Raw genomic sequence first — 21,072 nt, 5'->3', positions numbered from 1 at the left:
TATTTACTGAATCCTTTGTTTTTCTCCTTATCATCTGACCAAGGTGAAAAATTATGTGGTCCATCTTAAAATATATGTTGTGTTGCTTTTAAATGAGACATTGTTTTTCACTTCCTGAATTAAATTTATGATTTTGGATTGTGGTTATAGGCTACTTTATTAACCTTTTAATTATTTAGATCATTTCTGAATATTGTATTTTTTTTTTTTACTTGGTAGTTCTGTTTTAAATTTTGGAATATAGGATGTAACTTACTTTGTAGTTTCCCTTTATTTTGCAACCTTTGATCCTAGTATTCTGATCTAAGCCATTTAATTTCTATAGTACTCGTTTGCATTATCATGCTATAAAGATATTATTCAGAATTATATTTCTTAGAAACCTGAAATGGTTTTGTGATTCATCTTTTCCTGATTAAATAGTTTCTCTAGTTTTAGTTAACTCGTGAAAAATGTTAAAAATAGAAAGAAAGGAAAACTAGATGTGTTTTTACTGGACTAATTTTTAGATTTGTCACATTTGAGAAGAAATCTGTCAAGAAAATTTATAAAGTTAAATTGTTCTGAATCTTTGACAAACCGTTGAGGATTCATAGTTCAAAATTCTCTTCAGTCCTTCCTTATCAGATATCTGTTTGGAGCATGAAATATTTTATCTACACAAAAAGTTTTAGTAATTTCTCCAATATTTATTTCCTTTCTCCCTTTTTATTCATGTGACCTTGCTGTAATTTAATAGCATTACTACCATCATAAAGTTGGAAAAATAGACTAATTAAAAGTAATGTTAAAAAAATATTCAGTTAAAAATTTATAAATCTAAATTTTGGTATAATAAACCTTATATGGCTTTATTATTAAATAATATTAACTACTTAGGTGGTGGAAATTTGTTGTTGTTGTTTTTTGCCGTGTAAAACTATGTTAAAATAATATGAGGAATATTATAATATTTTCTTCTCTCAATACATATATATAGAGAAAGTGAGAATATAAATATTTTTGAAAATGAATTACTTTACCTAAACTAATTTGTCAGCTTACCTAAACAGATTCAAATTAATGTACAGTGTTATAAACTTTATTTCATTATTGGATCTCTCCCCCCCCCAATTTGTAAATATAGTGTTGTTTCTATAAAAAAAAGTAAAATTTTGGCATTATAGCAAGAAATTAGAAGTATGGAATGTTCAGTCATAGATCTGGAGCAGTTTATCATTAAACATCTCTATACCAGTATTCATATAATTTTCATAAATGAAAATCACATTTCCAGTATTGACATGGAAATATATATAAATGCCTGAAGCATTATTTGTGGCTATTTATGTAAACATCAATATACAGCAAAAGTGTAAAAATCTTTATCAAATTAGTTAAGGTTGTAATTATTGTTCATTGTTCAATAATTACTGAACTGCCATGTTCCTTTAAGTGATTAATAATATTTTTGAAATTTTTTAGGTGCTGTTGGAGCAAGTTATAGTTTGTATGAAAATGTTGATGTGAAACATGTTCAGCTGGAAACATTAGGGTGATTAGTTATTTTTTATTCTTTTTAGATTTATTAGTTATATGAATCTTTCTATTTTGATACATTCCTGGGTGATTTTCAAACTAGCTGTAATCTATATCTATTAATTAATAGTGTTAATAACTATAAAGTTCTTTGTTAAAATCTTTGCCCTGTAAATAATACACTTCAAATAGGAAGCAGAAAACAGGAAGACATAATGGTAAAATGTATTCAGAGGTTATATAATTTCAAAAGGGGATTTTCTCTAAATTTAGTTGAGATAGATTTAATATTTATTTTATTTGCATACAGATTGAGGAACATGAGAAAGTGATGTGTTGCTTGGAAATGAAATTCACATAATGAGTTTATAAATAACTTTAAGAATGAATTTATTTATCTACACATATATATAATTCTCCTTTAACATAAATATTTTTGACTGGCATACTATAATGCGTAAATTGTGTGCTGTAAAAATCATGCAAAATGCTTAACAAGTTAGACCATTTGACTTTGAATTACGAAATTTGGTAGTTAGTTAATGCTTTTGTAGTAAAAATGCTCATTTAAATATAGCTTTTTCAAAATTTTCACTTTTTTTTGTTTAAAAAATTTTGGTTATAATATTGCTCAAAAGTTATTTTCACATTTTAAATTTCAAAAAATTTAGTTTTCAAAGACAACAATTTTATGAATGGGCAATGTTTTCATTAATTTTAATGAATTTTCAAACCTATACAGTAAATAATATTTTAGATTTTTAAAATTAATTTACTTTTGAAGTAATCATTTATTATTTTAATGTACAGTTGGTGGCTTTTATAATATATTCTTTAATTTTAAAAAAAATTAATAAATTTGTATTTTTGAAGTATTTAATGATTGTAATGATTGCATTCATTCATCTGTTTTAAGCGTAATGAAAATTCTTCTAATATTTTGTATAATTTATATAATTTTATGAATTTTTAGGCTTGATTTATAGAAATGATAAAGTAAATTATGCTTTTAAGCATTCTCATGTTATATTTCTTATGAGAAACTTACATTTTTACAACTGTGGGTATTTTTATAATATGTTTGTCCTTCTGTACATTAATTTATTTTTTAATTATTCCCTGCCATCTTAGATTATTTGCATGCTAAAAATAAATATATTACAGGTACTTAATTACAGATTCCTTGCAGTCAGCAGCATTTTTCTCTACTTCTTTAAATGTCTTAGGAAATTGCATACGCTTTTACACAACTAATTATAAAGATGTAAGTTTTTGTTCTTATATGTTAATATTTTTGAAGGTGACTCTATCTTAGTTCATGTTCAAATGAACATAAGTACATATACTTGTTAATTTTACTTGAAACATTAAATTTTATGAAAATATTTGTACTTGTTTAAAATTAAGATAAGCTTTATCATAGATACACTGTTTTTCTAGCAAGGTGTACATTCTTTATATGAATAATTAAAAAAAAAAAAATTATTGCTTTTTTTTTTTTTTTTTTTTCTCTTCCTACACTATTCCTGGTTTTAAAGGTAGATGTTTTTTTAAATACATCTTTTTAATAATTTATTGCATTTGGATTATTGCATTATTGCAAAGGATTGTCAAGTCATTCAAAAATAAGAATTGATTTAATTTGTAAATTCTCATGTAAAGCGCATTTTGGGGAAAGCTTTTGTAGGTTGTTTATATAAATATACTAGATTAAGAAATCTGATCAGTAAATGTTGCTTACAAATACGAAGAATTTTTTAATGAAAATGATCTAACAACTGATAGTACAAAAAAAAAAAAAAAAAGTATACCTTTATTATAAATTTAAATAATTATGATTTTTCTTTTTTTTTATGTTATAATTTTTATTCATTGCAGATAGTGGACTATTTATTATCTGGTTATAAGTTTGGATCCTTTACAAAGGTAAATTCTTATTTTACTGATTTTCATTTATTTACTTATTAGTTTATTTCATTATTGCTCTAAAACTTTTTATTTGTTTATTTCTGTGTGCATGATAGGCTAATTTAATTTTAAATTAATACAGATGAGAATTGCAGAAGATCTGTAGTATATATCTTATAATTTTTCTTTTAGATTCCTGAACTTGTAGAATTTAGAGAGAAGATTAATAAATCCCTTCAATATGCTTCAGTTACTGTTGAAAGATTGATTTTAGATTTGCTTCTTCTTCTTGAACCTAAAAGGTAATTACTATTATATTTAGATTATATTAATAGAATGTTTAATAATTATGGACAATATATGTCAATTAAAATTATTTAATTTGAGAAATGATGATGTACTTTTTATTTGTAGCCATCAAGATTTAGAAAAATTATTATCAAGTATGGAAATTGATCCAGAAAAAGGTATTTATAGTATCGATTTCTCTGCATGTTTTTTAGATTTGAGCATATTTTTATAAATTGTGTGTACAACCTTTTTTTATTTAATAAATAGCTTTTGTTGATTGAATTCAAATAAAATTAAGTAAATAAATATTGCTACAATTCTGTTTAAAAACTTATAACATTTTTTTTCAATCATTTTTTTTTTAATTCAAAGAATTAGTTGGCTATTGCTCTTGAATCCAAACAAGATTGCTAAAACATAGAAAGCAGTTGTTTCAATCAGTTTATTTAATTTAAGTTAATGAAATGATTTTAATTAATTTCAGTTTTACAACTCTGAATTTATTTAATTAAATTTCATTTTTTTAAAATTTCAATTAATAATCCATTATTCTTATTTATCCCTACTAATTTGGCTTTGAAAAGTAAATTCATACAGAGTTGTTGAATGTTTTTGTAGTCAAAATGTTGGCTATGTGTTAAATTTTTAGAATCCTCTATTTAACATAGAATTTGTTCTTAAAAAGTGTCTATTCTAAATCTAGTTTAAACTGAACTTTTGTAATATTTACGCTGATCAATTATATAGTGTTTAGGAATATGTATTTGCATAATTGGAGCAATTTCTTGCATTTTTTTTTTTTCATAAACATTTAGTTAATGTGATATATAGGTTATAAAGTAAACAAACTGAATGCCTAGATTGCTTCTGGATCTTATAATATTTTATAGTCAATTATATAGTGAATGATATTTTATTATATTCGAGTTTTGCCTTCTTTTATTATTCATTAAAAGAGGAGATCATAAATTCCAAAAATTATTGATAAATTAGCTCTGTGATGTTAAAACATCAGTGATAAAATTTAAAACAATTATTATTTCCATTTCTCTCTCTTACTCTTTTTTTTTTAATAATTATTTTTACTTTTCTTTAAAAGTAGTGATATTTATAAATTTTCTAATGTGTAATAAGCACCAAAGAGCTGTTATAACTTACACTCTATTATTAAATCAAATTTTTTCATATAAAGAAATAAGGGTATTTTTCTGTTAGCCGGGCGTAAATGTTGCCAACTGGAACCAAACGTGAATTTGGCGTAAGAAATTTGGCGGAATTCTACATTCTTTGGCGATTTTTCACTTGCTAACAGAAAAGTATTGAAATAAGAAACTCTCTTTATTAAATGTAATAAATTTTTTAAATGATTAAGAGGCTATTCACAGCATTAGGATTTTCATTGGGTTCTTTTTTTATTGTTATTATTTTTATATTTACATTATTGCTTCTTTGAAATTATTCTTATTTATTCTAGATCTTAGACCTACCGATGATTTGGTTGACAACCGTGATGTTTTCATTTATAGAATGTACAGTCAAAAAGAAAAGTATGTTGAGCTATGTATTTAGTTAACATAATAGGGATTCTTTTAATTCACATGTTTTCTATTTATTACCATATATAAATATCTATTTACATGTTATTCCTTAATTCCCCTTAAAAATATATCTATTTGAAGGATCATTGAAAATGCATTCAATGTATCTTTTCTGCAAATATGTCTTATGCTTATGAAGTGACATTTAATGATAAAATTTTCAAAAGATGCATGAATTATAGCAAATTATTTTAGTGTTAATTCTTAAAACAATTATGTTAAAACATTTATTTTAAATTAATTTTATTCTATATTTTTTAAATAAAATACATTATTTGCTATCAATTATTGATTTTATTCTTTCCTTGTTTATTAATGTCTCATAAATTGTGTTGTAAAACATTTTTTTTACTGTGATTGAAACAATTTGCTTTGAAAAAGGACAAAGACAATATTTATTTTCCCTAAAAGATATTGTAATTAATGTTATGTAAAATAAAAAATACTGCATTTCAAAATCATCATCAAATGTTCACTATATATACAAAAAGAAAATATTGTTAGTATGACCTGGAGGTTTTAATGAATTTCAATGTTTTACACTTTCTCTAGTAATACTCTCTCTGGAAAATTCATTTTTAGAAGGATAAAATTTGGTGTATGTTCTTTACTGCAAATGTTTTAGATTTCTATCAAATTTTAGACAAAATTTATCCACAGGAAGTTTTTCTGCTTTAATGCAGTTGAATAAAATAACTAAAGGACTAAATGCATAAAATTTGATTTCCAGGGTGTTTTTCCTTTAAGTGCAATTCTGTATTAAATTTTCATTTAAATCCATCTTAATATTTAAATTTTGGCCTATATACTTGAGAATTTGGAAATACTGTTGCTAAAAAAATGCAATGTTAAATCAAATTTTGTGTATCAAATTTTAATTGTAAGGGATCTTATGCTTGGTCAGAAAGATGAATAGAAATATATGCATGTCCAAAATACTCAATTTTGACTATATAACTAAGAATTGGAGACTGTGTTGTCACACTTCTGTTTTGTTGCAGGCTTCTAATTATAGGGATAATAATTTGGAGGCTTCATTATTTTGCCTTTCTTCAATTTTAAGTTGCAAAAGGAAGGGATGATACCTTTATTTGGAAGAAAATATTAGAACATTCTTGCAATAAATTGATTATTTTTCTTGTTGAGTTGAGAAGTGAGATGCTAGTATTTCATATACATACAGTTGCAGTTTTGTAATTAAAGTTATACATACAACCTGCTTGCTTCTTTTTAATAGAATTTAATAAATGAAGTTGGGCAAAATATTTAAAGTCTTACTACAAGATTATTTTGGGATATTAAATTTAAATGAATGACATATACTTTTATATTATTTTTATACATATATTATTTTTGTGAAGCATTTTTAGTTATTTTTGTTATTTTTGTGAAGCATTTTTAGTTATTTTTGCATAAGGTAATCATATATAAGGTTTGTACAATTATCGGATTTACTCAACATATTTTTTTCTTTTTAGGAACATCTTAGAGGAACACATATCTAAGTCTCGACTAGAAAAGGTGATTACATTTTTAGATAATTTGATTTATATTTTTTATGGTAAAATTTTTAAGAAACTAAAATTGGTTTTGTTTTCAGATTTGCTGGCTTAAGATAAGAAATTTAATTATACGGCTTATAGCAGCAGCTTTCTACCTGCATAAACCTATTTATGCTAATGATTCAGAGAATAATATAACAAATGGAGAAAAGCGTCACATGGCTGACATTCTGTCAGAACTTATTGCTTCAATAAAAGACTGTGTTGCTTCAATTGACAAAGAAAATATGATTAACTCTGTTGTAAGACATTTGCTATTTATTAATTACTTTTTTTGATAATTTTCATATGCATAGAGCACATTATAATCACTATTTCTTTTGTTCTGTAGTTTCCCATTCAATCTCCTGGAATATCTAGACTTCAAAAATATTTTCAGCATTCTTATTTAGATACTGTTGTAGCATTTGCTAAGCTTGTGCTTAATGTTCATGGATTAGTTGAATCGGCAGGTAAATTTTTTATGTATTTTGTCATTTAAAACTATTTTATTTATGAATTTTTTAATTGCATACTTTTCTTGTGACTTTATTCAAAAGACGTTATTCATTTCTGTAAATTATTAAACATATGAAATTTCCTCTCTAAAAAATATAATTTTAAAATTCTTTATTCAGTATATATAAAAAATTGCTTTTACAGTCTAATTCAGTACATAAAAAAAAATTCTTCAATAACTTACTAATCTTATATATATATATCTGAATTGTAAAGAAGGAATCTGGATGTGAACAGGATATTTTATTTTGATTAAATAAAATATTCCTTTTTCTTCCATATTTTTTCATTTATTTGTAAAGCAAAATATTATTCTCAAAGATTTTCTTCCTGAATTGAAATAAATGCAACTTTATGTCTAATGTATAGTATGTGATAAAATATTATTGTAATTCTTTGTCAGGCATTTATACATGATACATGAGTTATACAGGATTATTAAGTCTATAAAAAAAACATGCAATAAACCAAAAAAAAAATGTATAATTTTGAAATGATGCTGAATTATATAAGATTCTGGGGTTTTGTTTGCTTTTTTTCAATATATATATATATATATATATATATATATATATATATATATATATATATATATATATATATATATATATATAATATAAGCCCTTAATAGCATATCATATTTCAGTTAGTATGAAATCTATTTAAAATGTAAGAAATATTTAATTATGAGTTGAGTTTGTTATTTCAGATTGTGTCTATTATATGTTAATACTGCCTGTTGAATAACTATTGTAGAAATAAAGCACAAATATAGTTTCTTTTTCAAAAAAAAAAAAAAAAAAAAAAAAGAAGATTTATTCAAATGAATTGAATTTTTAACTGTGATTCTGATAAACATAAAATGTGTATGTGTACAATAGTAGATTTTTAATCATAATTGGCATTAATTTTTGAAATCATTTATATCTTAAATATATTTAATCTCTTTTTAGATAAATCAGAAAGTAAAGAAGATTTTGAAGTTATCAACATAATCAAAAATAATTACCAAGGTTAGTATTTAATTTTCATCAAATTAATCTAATTATAATTAAATTTATTATAATCAAGTAATTTCATTTACTTGATTTGAATCTTTTCTAAAATAATTTTTTTATTAGAACTTATTTATTATTTAATTATTATTTTTATTTTATTTTTCATTTCAAATGTGTATGTTCCTTATGGATATGTGTAATAGTTTCATTTTCATCAGAAAAAGAAAAATCCTTTCATTTTTCTTTCAACTATTTAAAATTTTTGTCTGCAATTATCATTATTTTATTCATGTCAGAAAGCTTTGATGTGCAATTATCATTTTCTTATCCATTTTCTCATTGACTGTACTCTTGTTATATATATATTTAGCCCTCTCCTTATAGTATATCTTCTATGCATTTCCATGCAATTATAAATATAGTCATGTTCTCTGTATTTGGATGTGGGTGTAATATTGTTTCATTCTTTTAATTCAATTAAGGATTTTGAATTGGTTCTCTATGGTTTTGGGGGAGGGGAGGCGAGGGGAATGGGAACTGTAGTAGAACTTTGAATTGTTTTCTTTCAGTGTATAAACAGTAAAGGACTGAATTTCAAATATCAATTAAATTTTATTATTTCTTATTGATTTATTGTTTTAATTTTTTTTTAAGTTTTATTTTCCCCTTATCTTTATTACTGTTATGCTTTGTATTATTAATTTTTGGTAATTTGTATTAATGTTTTCAACTTATTGTTAATTTTCATTTTGTTTTGATTATATATATATATATATTAAATATTCTGGTACAGATGACAAAATTATTTTAAATTATTCAATATATTGATTTTCTTTTATATTTCCATATATGTTTTGGAAATTCCATTTTTTTAAAAATTTATTTTTCTTTTTATCAGGAAAAAAAGTTGAATAATATTACATGAAAAAGATCTATTAGCAAAGCATTTTCATCTATATTTTTATTGTGCTAATCTCATTTTATCAATATAATATTAATCTCATTTCATAGTGCTTCAGTAATATGTTAGATGGCTGAATTTATCTTGTGAGGTGATTCATGAAGGATTGTTTTCTTTATAAAATATTGCTCTTTATATATATTGCATAAGAGGTCCAAATCCTGATGTATGTTTTTGTAACTTTAACTTCTCACATGAAACTGTAATGTCATGTGAAACATGACTAAAATAAATACTTGCTTATTTAAATTGTTCCCTTTTTATATAAAACTTTATAAAAGCTATATAACACTTTAAATGCCTTCAACTTCTTTCTTTTTTTCTTTTTTTTTTTTTTTTTTTTTTTTCGGCCTTACAATGCTAAATGTTGCTTCCTAGTCATGATTTTAACAACGAATTTTTAAAAATTATTAAAATATGAACTTATTCCTTAATTTTGAAGATGCATAACTGTCACATAAAGAACTTCTTGCTTGCTCATTTACCAGAGATTGTATTTTACATATATGCTTAAGTCTTTTTGTTTTTAAATTGCATCATTTTATAACATGTCTTTATTTAAATTTATGGCCCTCTCCTGTAAGTCTTAGAATAATATGTCTGGCTGTTAATTTTCATTTCATATTTTAAAATGCAATTATTGTGTTATAAAAATTATTTTTACTGTGCCTCCATTTTTCCTAGATGTTTGACATTTTTTGTAAGTCATTGGAATCTTCTTATTTTTGGTTTTATGTGTAATAATTAAATTATTATGCTATTCCTAGATGGATTGAAAAGATTACAAGAAACTAGCCAAAAGAAAGATTCTTTAACTCCAACTGAAGTTAAAAGCTTCATTGAAGATTTAACTAATATAGTTGAGGTAAAATAATTCAACCACATTATATCATTTTTTTTTTTAACCATGAAAGTCACTTTGTTATTCCCACTTTGTATTTATTATATATCATGTGTTGCCTGGGTAATGCAAAATATTAATATAAATTCTTATCTCTCTTCTTAGTTACTTTGGATGATTACTAAAAAATAATTAAATTTCAAATGGAATTCATTATTTCAGAACTATGCTGATCAGCCATTCTTTTTAATATAACTATTCTTTCATATTTATCTATCTAAAATTCTACTAATAGTAGTCTTTTTTATATTTAATGCTGAACCTTATACTCCTTGTCACAAATCGTTTTATATTATTATTTTAAATTGGTATGTATTTGTTTCATAATTATTAATAAACAAGAGCCTTAAAGCTTTTTTAAAAATTCCAAATTGTTATTTTCTTTTCTAAAGATTTAAAGAGGAGAGAAAAAAATAGTTTTTCCTGTGCTACATCTGCTTAATTATAGGAATTTTTTAATTTTTTTTAGTGTTGTCTTTGGCAAAATGCTTAATTAATGTTTAATTACTTTTTTTTTTTTTTTTTGTCTTTGGCAAAATACTAATATAAAAAAAAGTTAAGGGAAATGCTGATAATTTGGGAAAATATATCATTTATGCTTTATATGAAAAAGAAATTTATATAAAAATTTAAATTTAAAAGAAAAAAAATAAATTGAATTTCCTCACCTAGGTATCATCAATCGGATAAAACAGGAAAAATAAAATATTTGTAATAAAAATGGAAATTATTAGAATTTCATTACAACAATGAATTGTATTATTTGTGAAAACATACCTAAAAATAATTTTAAAATTTATTAAAATTAAAGGAAAAATGTATGACTACTAAAGTGATATAGTAAAACTCATTTTATGAATTTTCAAATAATGTAAAAATGTTAAATAAGTTGTATCTTCAAAGGTTTTAAAGAAAAACACCAACATTTCACTTTCTTTTTTATTAGATTAATAAAAAATTGTAAAATTTTTAAAAATAGCTATGAGGGAACTTGCATTTCTTCAAAATGTGTGCCAAATTTTATAACTCTTAAGTCAAGTAGCCTGCCCAATAAAGCGCTAACAAACACAGGCACATATACTCTTTTATCATTAGTAAAGTTTGTTTTTTCTGATTTTGGGATTAGCTTGTAATTCTAAATATAAATTTCACATTTTTTTTTTTTTTTTTTTTTTGCATACTTACATACTACACCATACTTTGGTTTTACATATATTTCGAGTTAAAATCACTGTTTAAATGGTAAATTTCCATCCTGACATTTATTTCACTTAATCTATAGCTTGGATTTATTATTGATCCCAATGGAATCAACTCATTCAGTTACAAATACATATTTTGATATCACTGCAGCTCATAATTAAATATTGATAAATATCATGTAAAAAAAAAAGGTCTTCATGTACCAAAATTAATTTTTTTTATTATTATTATTCCTTTTTTTTCTCCCTAGACTTTAAGCTTAGGTACAATATTTGTTAGTATATGTCATGCTATTCTAAAACCAATTTGGAATTCTTTGATGAGGAGAGGAAAAAAGAAAAAGGAGAATGTACCTGTGATTACTGTAAGTATAATTTATTTTATTTTTGATTTTCTGTTGCAATGTTTTCTCTTTGATTCACAAATGTACATATTCACAACTTAAATCATGTTATTAATATTAGAGTAAAAATTATTGTTCAAGTTAACTAAGAAAACATTAATTTTATTATAATTATAAAATAATATGTATTGTACATATTGATTTTTTAAAAAAAAAATTCATTTTAATGGAAGAATTGAGTTTACAGTCATTTTGTGGGGAAAAAATGCCTTGTTTTGATTTCTTATATTATTCTTTTACAAATATAGATGCAAAATTTTATTAGATGTATTTCTTTTTTGTCATCTATATATTTGCTGATGCTATTTCAAACAATGATGGATTGTCTACTCAAAATCCAGGAGATCTACAAGAGATATTTCTCAAGAACTGAAATAAAGTGTCCAAACCAATAAGAGTGTTTTACCTTGATTTTTACTCTCAGAATGCTTACACAATCTGACATTTTTTAAAATTTTATTTAGCCTTATATAGAAAGAAAATCAATTATCCATTTTGGATTCTGTTGGGCCCAAAATTATGGCTTTGATGTCAATATCGCACATAAAGTTCATTTATCATGCTCATTGTGTTTTGGAATTATATGTTCACATATGCACAATCTGCCCAATTGAGGGATGTGGCAAAAATTAGGAATGTATCTATAATTCTAGACTAATGATCATAATACCTATATTCTAAAGAGAAAAAAAAAGAGAGGATTATAATGCACTTTCCTAGCTTGTTGCAATTATGAGTTATCACATATTACCAAACAGACAGCATTGTTGATAATTAATTCTTCAATGGACTTAGTTCAAAATTCAATACAATTATGTTAAATGTTGTGTTGAACAGTTTTGTGTGAAATATTTTTTTAACAAATATAAAGAAAAACATTTTAGTATTATATATGATGAGCTAAAAACAATACTTTCACCCAGATATTAAAGCAAAATAAATAAATAGATAGAAAAATGATTTTTTTTTTTAGGAATTAGGAGAGGAAGGAAATATGCCATTTTCCCATTTTCCTATGGTTAAAGATAAACTTATATTGGTGCAACTCCTAGAAGACCATTCTCTTAAAAAAAATTTCATAATTTATCGCCATTTCACGATGCAAACCAAGCACAAATACAGTTGTCGTGCTGGAAGCCCATGGTTCTTGATTTCAACATGCACCATTATTTTGGGAAGTGATAAAGTTTTTCCTTACCTTAATAGAGAAAATAGAGTGAGACTACTAAAAAGTTTAATATACAATCAATCAAAATCTTGAATTATTAGGAGGAAAAGACCAATAGATGTTATGAAGTAGGTTAAATAGTGTTTTGAAATAACTTGTGTTGCTATCCTACTGAACAACCCTCTATTGGTTTCAATTACTTCTTTTGAAGATTCTTTTTCAAGAAACTTTGAAGTGACCTTTTACAATGTTCTTTTCTGTGCTCAAATAACTGCTATAAATACCAATACATCAACGAAATGGAAAATTTTACTTCATATGTCATTAATTATGACATGCTTTGTTATATTTTTTTCCTCATTGAAATTCAATGCTTGGAATAATATATATAAGTTTATTAAAATTAATGTCCCAATTTTAAAGTTATTTTGCAGTTATTTTACGAGGGCAATTCAGAAACTAACCTCCGATTGGTCACAGTGCGGGTGGTGGGGGGAGTAGCGCGCCATCTGTGCATTCACAGGCTCAGCAGGTCAGTCGGCATCAAGCCGTAGTCGAGTGAACATCGTACCTGCGCTAGTTTAGTTTTTGTGGCAGTTTGAAATGTGTGCTGCAATAGAAAATCCCGCCAAATGTGAAGTGCGTGCTGTTATAAGGTTTTTTACAGCCAAAGGATACTCTGCAGCAGCTATTCATCGTGAGCTTTGTGCCGTGTACGGACCAAAAGTTATGAGTGAAGGAGTTGTCCGTGAATGGGTACGTTTATTTAAAAGTGGACGAGAAAACGTTCATGATGAAGAGAGGAGTGGTAGACCATCCTTGGTGACTGACGAACTCGTTCAGACAGTTGATGCAAAAGTTCGTGAAAATCGACGTTTCACAATGGCGGAGTTGTCTACTGATTTTCCACAGATTTCTAAGACTCTTTTGTACGAGATAGTGACAGCAAGATTGGGTTACCGTAAGTTCTGTGCACGATGGGTGCCCAAAATTCTTACCGACCACCACAAAAGTCAAAGAATGGCCTCTGCATTAGACTTTCTGTCACGTTATGAGGACGAAGGAGAACCATTGTTAAACAGAATCGTGACCGGTGACGAAACCTGGATTAAGTACGTGAACCCTGAGACAAAAGAACAATCAAAGATGTGGGCACATTCAGATTCGCCTACCAAACCAAAAAAAGCCCGGCAAGATTTTTCTGCCAGAAAACTGATGGCAACGGTGTTTTGGGATGCCAAAGGGGTGTTGTTGGTTGAATTCATGGAACGTGGGACGACCATTAATCAAGACGTGTACTGTGAAACACTAAAAACATTACGACGGGCTATGCAGAACAAACGCCGTGGTATGCTGACTTCCGGTATCGTTTTTTTGCACGATAACGCCCGTCCTCACTCTGCTCGCAGAACAACAGCCCTTCTTGAGTCCTTCAAGTGGGACGTTTTCAACCATCCACCTTACAGCCCAGATCTGGCGCCAAGCGATTATCACCTCTTCATGCGTATGAAGAAATGGCTCGGGTCCCAGCGGTTTGATGACGACGAAGAGCTCAAAGATGCGGTCACAGGCTGGCTCAAGGCACAAGCGGGTGATTTTTATGCAGAAGGAATTTCAAAGCTTGTGAAGAGATACGATAAGTGCCTCAATCGTTATGGAGACTATGTCGAAAAATAGTGCAAAGATGTAGTTGTAAGATGTATATATTAAAATATTTTTACTTAACTTGGTGTATTTTTTTCAATCAACCGGAGGTTAGTTTCTGAATTGCCCTCGTATAATTCATTTTTGGATTTGTTGACTAATGGTATAACTTATTTTGCAACCATTCCCTGTAAAATACTCATATAAAATTTGAAACTGTAAAGTTTTAATTTTATTTATAATTTGTTATAGCAAGAAACATTTCAGCAGCTAACGAATTTAATTAATGATATGGAATCGGTTGGAAGCAGCCTACAAGATTTATTGGAAGGACTTACTCCATCAGAATTAGTGTCTTTGAAGGTTGTTTCTCTAGCAGAAAATGACAATTGTGTACAGGTATTTATTTATATATTTCAAGTTTTATCTTTCTCTACATATTATTTATATAATAGACTTAATAATTACCGTATATCATCTGAAATATGTACAACTTTTAAGCCTACTGAAAACGAAAATTCCTGCATTGAGTTTAATTTTCTTTTACTATAAGGAATGAAGACTTAGTTTATACCTGCTATTTTCACTGTTAGAAGTTATTGTTTTTGTTAATTTTTTATTTTGTCCAATATTTATATGAAAGAAATTTTGTTGTTGTAATCTGTTTTTAATAAAAATATTTTCTGTATTGTCAAATTGTATCAAGTAAATATTCTTTCTTATATTTAATAATTCGGTCTTTCAATATTTTTCAGGATAAAGATGACATAGTTGGTGAAATTACTAGTAAAATAGAAGATAGTTACCAGACATCTATAAAAGAACTTAGAGACCTGTTGTATTTTAAAGTGAAATATCTGCAATCTTTGAAATGGTGATAGCTGCTACAGCTTGTTAAGTTAACTGTATTCCTATTTAAACTGTGCAGAACATTTGGAGTCATGCTACCATGTGTGAAAGTATGGCTTTACAGTTGTGTTGTCGTCCATGGTTTCAAGTCATGAACACATGTTCAAATTTTAAACTGAGCCATTTCATACCTCATATGTTTTTATAATGGTACATATGATTAAAATATGTGCTGAAAGTAGCCAAAGGATGAGTGAATGGATAATGTATTTTGCTAAATTTAACATCTTTTTTAAATAGATTACTAATGTTTTATATTGAATTGTTGCCTAGCAGTGCTGTTGAAAAATGAAACTTACAAAATAAATAATAATGAATTTTTACATGCTTGTTTTGTGCCTATAATGTTACTAGTCCCTTGAATGGAATTTGTCTGTATGAAAATGAACTGCTGCTTGTTATGAAGCTAAGAATATTATGTTCCGAATTCAACATCTTTTCTATTTATTTTTACAAATAATATATGTACTTGATTTATGAAGCAAAACTTTCACTAAATATAGAATTTTGTGATGCCTTCAAACTCAAATGCCTTTTTTCCTGTGAATAAAATATTGAATGGAAAATTAATATTAAATCTTAATGCTCTTGAGATAAAATTTCAGGTAATTGTTTTTAATCCATAATGTTAGAAAGGAAGTTCTGAAATATATTGAATTGAAATAAAAAGAAGAAAAAAAATCACCAATAAATGTTTTTTTTTTTTTTTTGTATAAGCCAAAGAAAAAAGATTAAATGTAAAAATTACTTCCAATACATCCATTTTTTTTTTAAATATGCTGGTATTTTTGATAAACAGAAATTGTTGCTGTGAACTCATTTAATAATAGAGATTTATATCACTTTTATTTTAAAAGATTATTTGGCTTTATAAAGTTATTTTTCTTCGTACAGTCAAAACTTATCAAAAGTAGTAAAACATATTAACTTAAAAACCTTGTGCATGTTTAAGTTCTTTCTTTAAATTTAAAAAAAAAATCAATGAGCCTGTCTTGCTTTTTGGTTTGGCCTTAAAAGTTTTATGAAAGGATGGTCATGTGTGAAAAAATTTAAAAACATTTGTTAAAGAAAAAATTAGCATATGTAATTGAAATTTTAAAAAATTACTGCTTCAAAGTGCTTTTTTTTTTTTTAAATAACATGCTTTTCATTTAAATGTTAGCTTTCTCTCTATGATAATGCTGACAAATACCAAATGTGATTTAAGAATAAAAAAAAAAAATCTTGTATATTTTAAAAATTTGCATTTTGAAATAAATTAAACAAAAACAATTTGTAAAAATGTTACTTTTAAAACTATTATTTTTACTAACAAAATATAAAAGTACAATTTTTAAAGTAAATATAAATATATTTTTTATTTAAATTATTTTTTACTTAAATTTATGCTTTGTTGTTGTAACTATTTTGAAATAAACTTTTTTCTGAATTTATTTTTCTTTGAAGCCCAAGTATAGAATGAAAATTTATTTAAATTAATTGATTGGATGATGATTAAGTTTTGAAAAGTATTAAAATGTTAAGCTGTAGTGCACAAAATATTTCGAACACATTAAAAAATAATGACAAATATATAACAAAATTCCATATTTTTAAATATGATACAAGTGAAATGTAAATGTTTAAAGATAAAATGAATTAAGAACTTGCTTGAATAGTTCTAAGACTTTTTTATAATTTTTGTAATTAAATAATTATTTTTTAATTCGTCTCCCCATCCTTACTGTGAATATTTATAATTGGTGTGTAACACATATTCGAAATTTCTCTCAGTAATCTGAAGGAATTTTCTATCTAATGTATTTCCTAAAATTAAAATTATTAATTTTGTTTTCATTAATTTGTTATTCATAAATTTTGTTTTGATATTTTATTATTTATCCCTTTTCTTTATATTGAAATAAAACAAAGTAAATCTTTTAGTGAATTGTCATTTAATCTATTCTTTATACATGGTATATAGGCTGTATATCGTTTCATCTATCCTCCTTTGTGTTTAAGCTGATATATAAACATTGCATCAGTAAATTATTAGAATTTCTGTCCTGTTCAGATCTGATCTGTATTACACTTTATTCATTCTGCATGCAATTTGATTCTCTGTCTCACAGCATTGCACATGTGTGATGACAAGATTAATTTCTGGGAAAAGTTAATAAATAATTCCATCTGTGAATAGTTTGAATGACATATTTTATCTCCAATGACTTGAAAAGGAGGAAGCATTTTCCTGTTTCACCACCTTTATCTTTATCTATAAAGAATATCTTAGTGATTATTTCAACTTGTAATCTAGACATCACTGCAAACTACATATATTGCCATCTGTTTCTGCATTAAACAGCTGTAACTGTTAATTACAAAGTGCATTTGATTTGTAATAAGTTCTGTTTAATAATGCCTCTTTTACGCTTTTTCTATTGCAGTTAAAAACTGTTGTTTCGAGATAATAGCTGTGAAGGTCAGGTATTCCTGTGTAATATGAACCTATTTTCTCTTTTATATTATAATTTAATTTATGAAACTTTGTATTGATTTTTTAAAAAAAATTCTTAAGGGAATTATTGTTCATTGTTTTAAAGAATCAAACTTTTATGTGCCAATATATATAATATGTGTTTGATAAAGCCCAGCTGCATTAAATTTATCCAGTAAGTTGGTTATTTAATATGAAAGGAAGTAAAATTGATTTAATGAATTCATAACTTTCTATTTTATTCATTTTGTGTGTTAATTAATTTTGAAAAAAGAGAAGACATCTTTCCTTTTTATAATTATCTTATTTTTGCTCATTAGAATTGCTCAAATTTTTCAAGTGTTCCTACAGTAAATTTATGTAAATATAATAATAAAAAAAATTTCTTACGATTTATGTTATTATATGATGTTGCATCTATTTTAGGATCAATAATATTAGAACAACAATTTGAAAATGACGTTAAGTACAAATTATTGCAAATAACAGATATTAATCTCAAATATTAGGAAAATTTGTTAAAAATATTTAGAAAGTTCCTACATTTTTTTTAACTACATAAAAACAAATTAAATTTACCATCTGAAAGTTATTAATCTATATTGCTTATTATCCTTAGCGTGATTAATAAAACAGATGTTAGTACAATTTAGTATTATAGCAGATTTATATTTCTATAGCATAATAGCAAAATTATTACAAAATGTTAATTGAAAAGGAAAAAAAAAAAAAAAAAATCTTTAAACTTTTTTTACAAATTAAAAATTTATTTTTTAAATTTTGATTTTGATGCGAGAACTTGTATTAAATATGGGAGATTATTCAAAATGCAGATTAATTCCTATAGCTGATTATTCCTATTTAATTTACTAGCATTTTTGATAAATTTCATATTGTTGCAAATATTTTTTAATGTTTTTCAAACATGCTTTTTCCTCTATTGTATAGTTACGAATATTTCTTAACACTTTTTGTACTTTCAGATAAACATTCTTTAAAAATCACATTAAAAGAATTGTAATTGTTTTTAATCTTGAATTCTTGCTTCTTAATTTTAAAATAAATGGATAAAAAAGTAATGATGTAAATTAAAAAATGTAATAAATAAAATCCTGTATTATAGAATTAAGAATCGTATAGTTAGACACATGCATCTCTAATGTATTCCCTTCTCACTGTATATAAATCATTGGAAAATCTTCACTGATGAATTTCATATCCTGTTCCAGTCATATATGAAAATGGTCAAAACTTTTATTTTCTTAATAATTATTGGCTTTAGATATACATCTAGTAAGTTTTTATAAGAAACATTCAGAATTCTTGTTGAAATGTTTCTTTTGGCAATCAAAGTTGCTATTTTAAAGGAAACACGCTGATTATTTCAAAAAATTTACTGTAAACAAATTGTTATATGCAGGTATGATAAAATTGTTTGAAATAGTAGTTTTACTTCAATATAAAATAAGTATTCTTTGGATTTTTTAAAAACGTTTTATAATTAGTTTTACTAAAGTCACTCATCCTTTTTTAGTATATTTTGATGAGAGCGAGGTACAAGTATTGATCCGCATCATATTTTTGTCTCATTTTATTGGTCCCCCCTCCCTTTCTCTTTAAGTGTACTATATTTGGTAAGAGATATATTTGGTTATTCTGGCCAGTATTTTTTGCATTGCAATAAGAAATACTTTAATACACAGTGTGCTATATATATATATAAAGTTTTGTAATTTTATAGAAAAAAAGAAAAATATTCTGACATTTGTTCAGTCCCATTAAATGTTTTTGTTATGTTAGGTTGTGATTATGCTGCAAATTTTATCAGTTTCTTCTCTTGAACTAATACAAATGCATTGTTATTTCTAAAAAATAAATCAAAAATTCAATGAAGTGTGTGTGTGTCAAAATTTTTATTTACTGCCTACTGTATTAGACTCATTATCTTAATTATCAGCACATTAACTTTTTTTTTCTATTGCAGATATAATGTCTTGTATTGATCAGCACCATTCATTTTCCATTTTAATATGAATAATAACAAATTGTTCTTTGCCATATGAAGAAAACAACCAAATATTTAGTTTCTTTGGAAATTTTACTACATATTGATTTATTAGACATAAATTATAGATTTTAGATATAATTAAATTAGCTGGTAAGGAGTATGCATTCAGTAGCAACTCAGCATTTTAAAAATTGCAATCCATAAGCTATACTGTTTTTATAATGTTAAAAAAAATTAAGTTGTTGGTTCTTTGGTTAATGTATATACTGTTGCTCATAAAAATGATTTACATTGTTAGTTTCATTGTATCCAAAACTTCATCAAACATATTTGGTAATTTTTTTTTATAAATACACTGTAAAATATAGACTTTTAATGTAGCTCAAATTTGTAGAATTTCGTTAATACTGTGATTGTCTATGTGTCTGTTACATTCTTCAAAATCACTTCAAAGAATTAAACCAGGTGTTGTTTTTTTTTACTGAATTAATATAATTCAAAAGTTTATTTTTATTTCTCAACAATTTGTACTTAATTTACATGTTTTATTTTTCTATAAATATTTGCATGTCAGATTACATAAATTCTTTTGTGCATTGATTGGGTAGGTATCATTTGAAAAGATTTAAGAAGCATTGAAGAAATTTTATTAAATAAATTCTTCTTTTGAATATAATACTCTTCCATGAAAATAAGGATTCCAACAGTTTTTTAAATTAGATTTTAAAATCATTAAAGATTTAAATCACTCTTGATATTGATTTTTTTTAAAATGAAAGGACAGTACTGTAACTGCAAACTGAGCAAATATATTGTGATATTTAATTAAACTTTGAATATTAATATTTGAGATTCTGAGAATCATTGGATAATTTTTGACATAAAAACAACTAAAGTCAGTTGGAATTTGAGAAAGGTTAATCCATTACTGAAAGAAATGAAATGCTTTCTTGAAGAAGCATATGATGTAAAAGCAGTATTCAATTTTTATTCACATGCTACAACTACAATTATTTATATTATAAT

The 21,072-nt window shown here is 25.3% G+C and overlaps 1 protein-coding gene across 1 annotated transcript in view; it reads left to right on the top strand.

The window, feature by feature from the left end:
* Positions 1–15,885, top strand: part of LOC129963081 (N-alpha-acetyltransferase 25, NatB auxiliary subunit-like) — a 34,659-nt gene extending 18,774 nt beyond the window's left edge. The window contains exons 15-28 of the mRNA XM_056077119.1: positions 1,465–1,534; positions 2,683–2,782; positions 3,397–3,444; positions 3,619–3,728; positions 3,841–3,893; positions 5,192–5,264; positions 6,794–6,836; positions 6,916–7,119; positions 7,209–7,329; positions 8,329–8,388; positions 10,102–10,199; positions 11,689–11,802; positions 14,906–15,052; positions 15,409–15,885. Coding sequence (XP_055933094.1) covers positions 1,465–1,534; positions 2,683–2,782; positions 3,397–3,444; positions 3,619–3,728; positions 3,841–3,893; positions 5,192–5,264; positions 6,794–6,836; positions 6,916–7,119; positions 7,209–7,329; positions 8,329–8,388; positions 10,102–10,199; positions 11,689–11,802; positions 14,906–15,052; positions 15,409–15,531 — 1,364 coding nt within the window. The 3' untranslated portion in view covers positions 15,532–15,885. The remainder of the gene's footprint in view (positions 1–1,464; positions 1,535–2,682; positions 2,783–3,396; positions 3,445–3,618; positions 3,729–3,840; positions 3,894–5,191; positions 5,265–6,793; positions 6,837–6,915; positions 7,120–7,208; positions 7,330–8,328; positions 8,389–10,101; positions 10,200–11,688; positions 11,803–14,905; positions 15,053–15,408) is intronic.
* Positions 15,886–21,072: the final 5,187 nt, after the last annotated feature.

Source organism: Argiope bruennichi, chromosome 1 (assembly GCF_947563725.1).
Source record: "Argiope bruennichi chromosome 1, qqArgBrue1.1, whole genome shotgun sequence".
NCBI lineage: Eukaryota > Metazoa > Arthropoda > Arachnida > Araneae > Araneidae > Argiope > Argiope bruennichi.
This window is presented reverse-complemented; position numbering and strand designations above follow the sequence as displayed.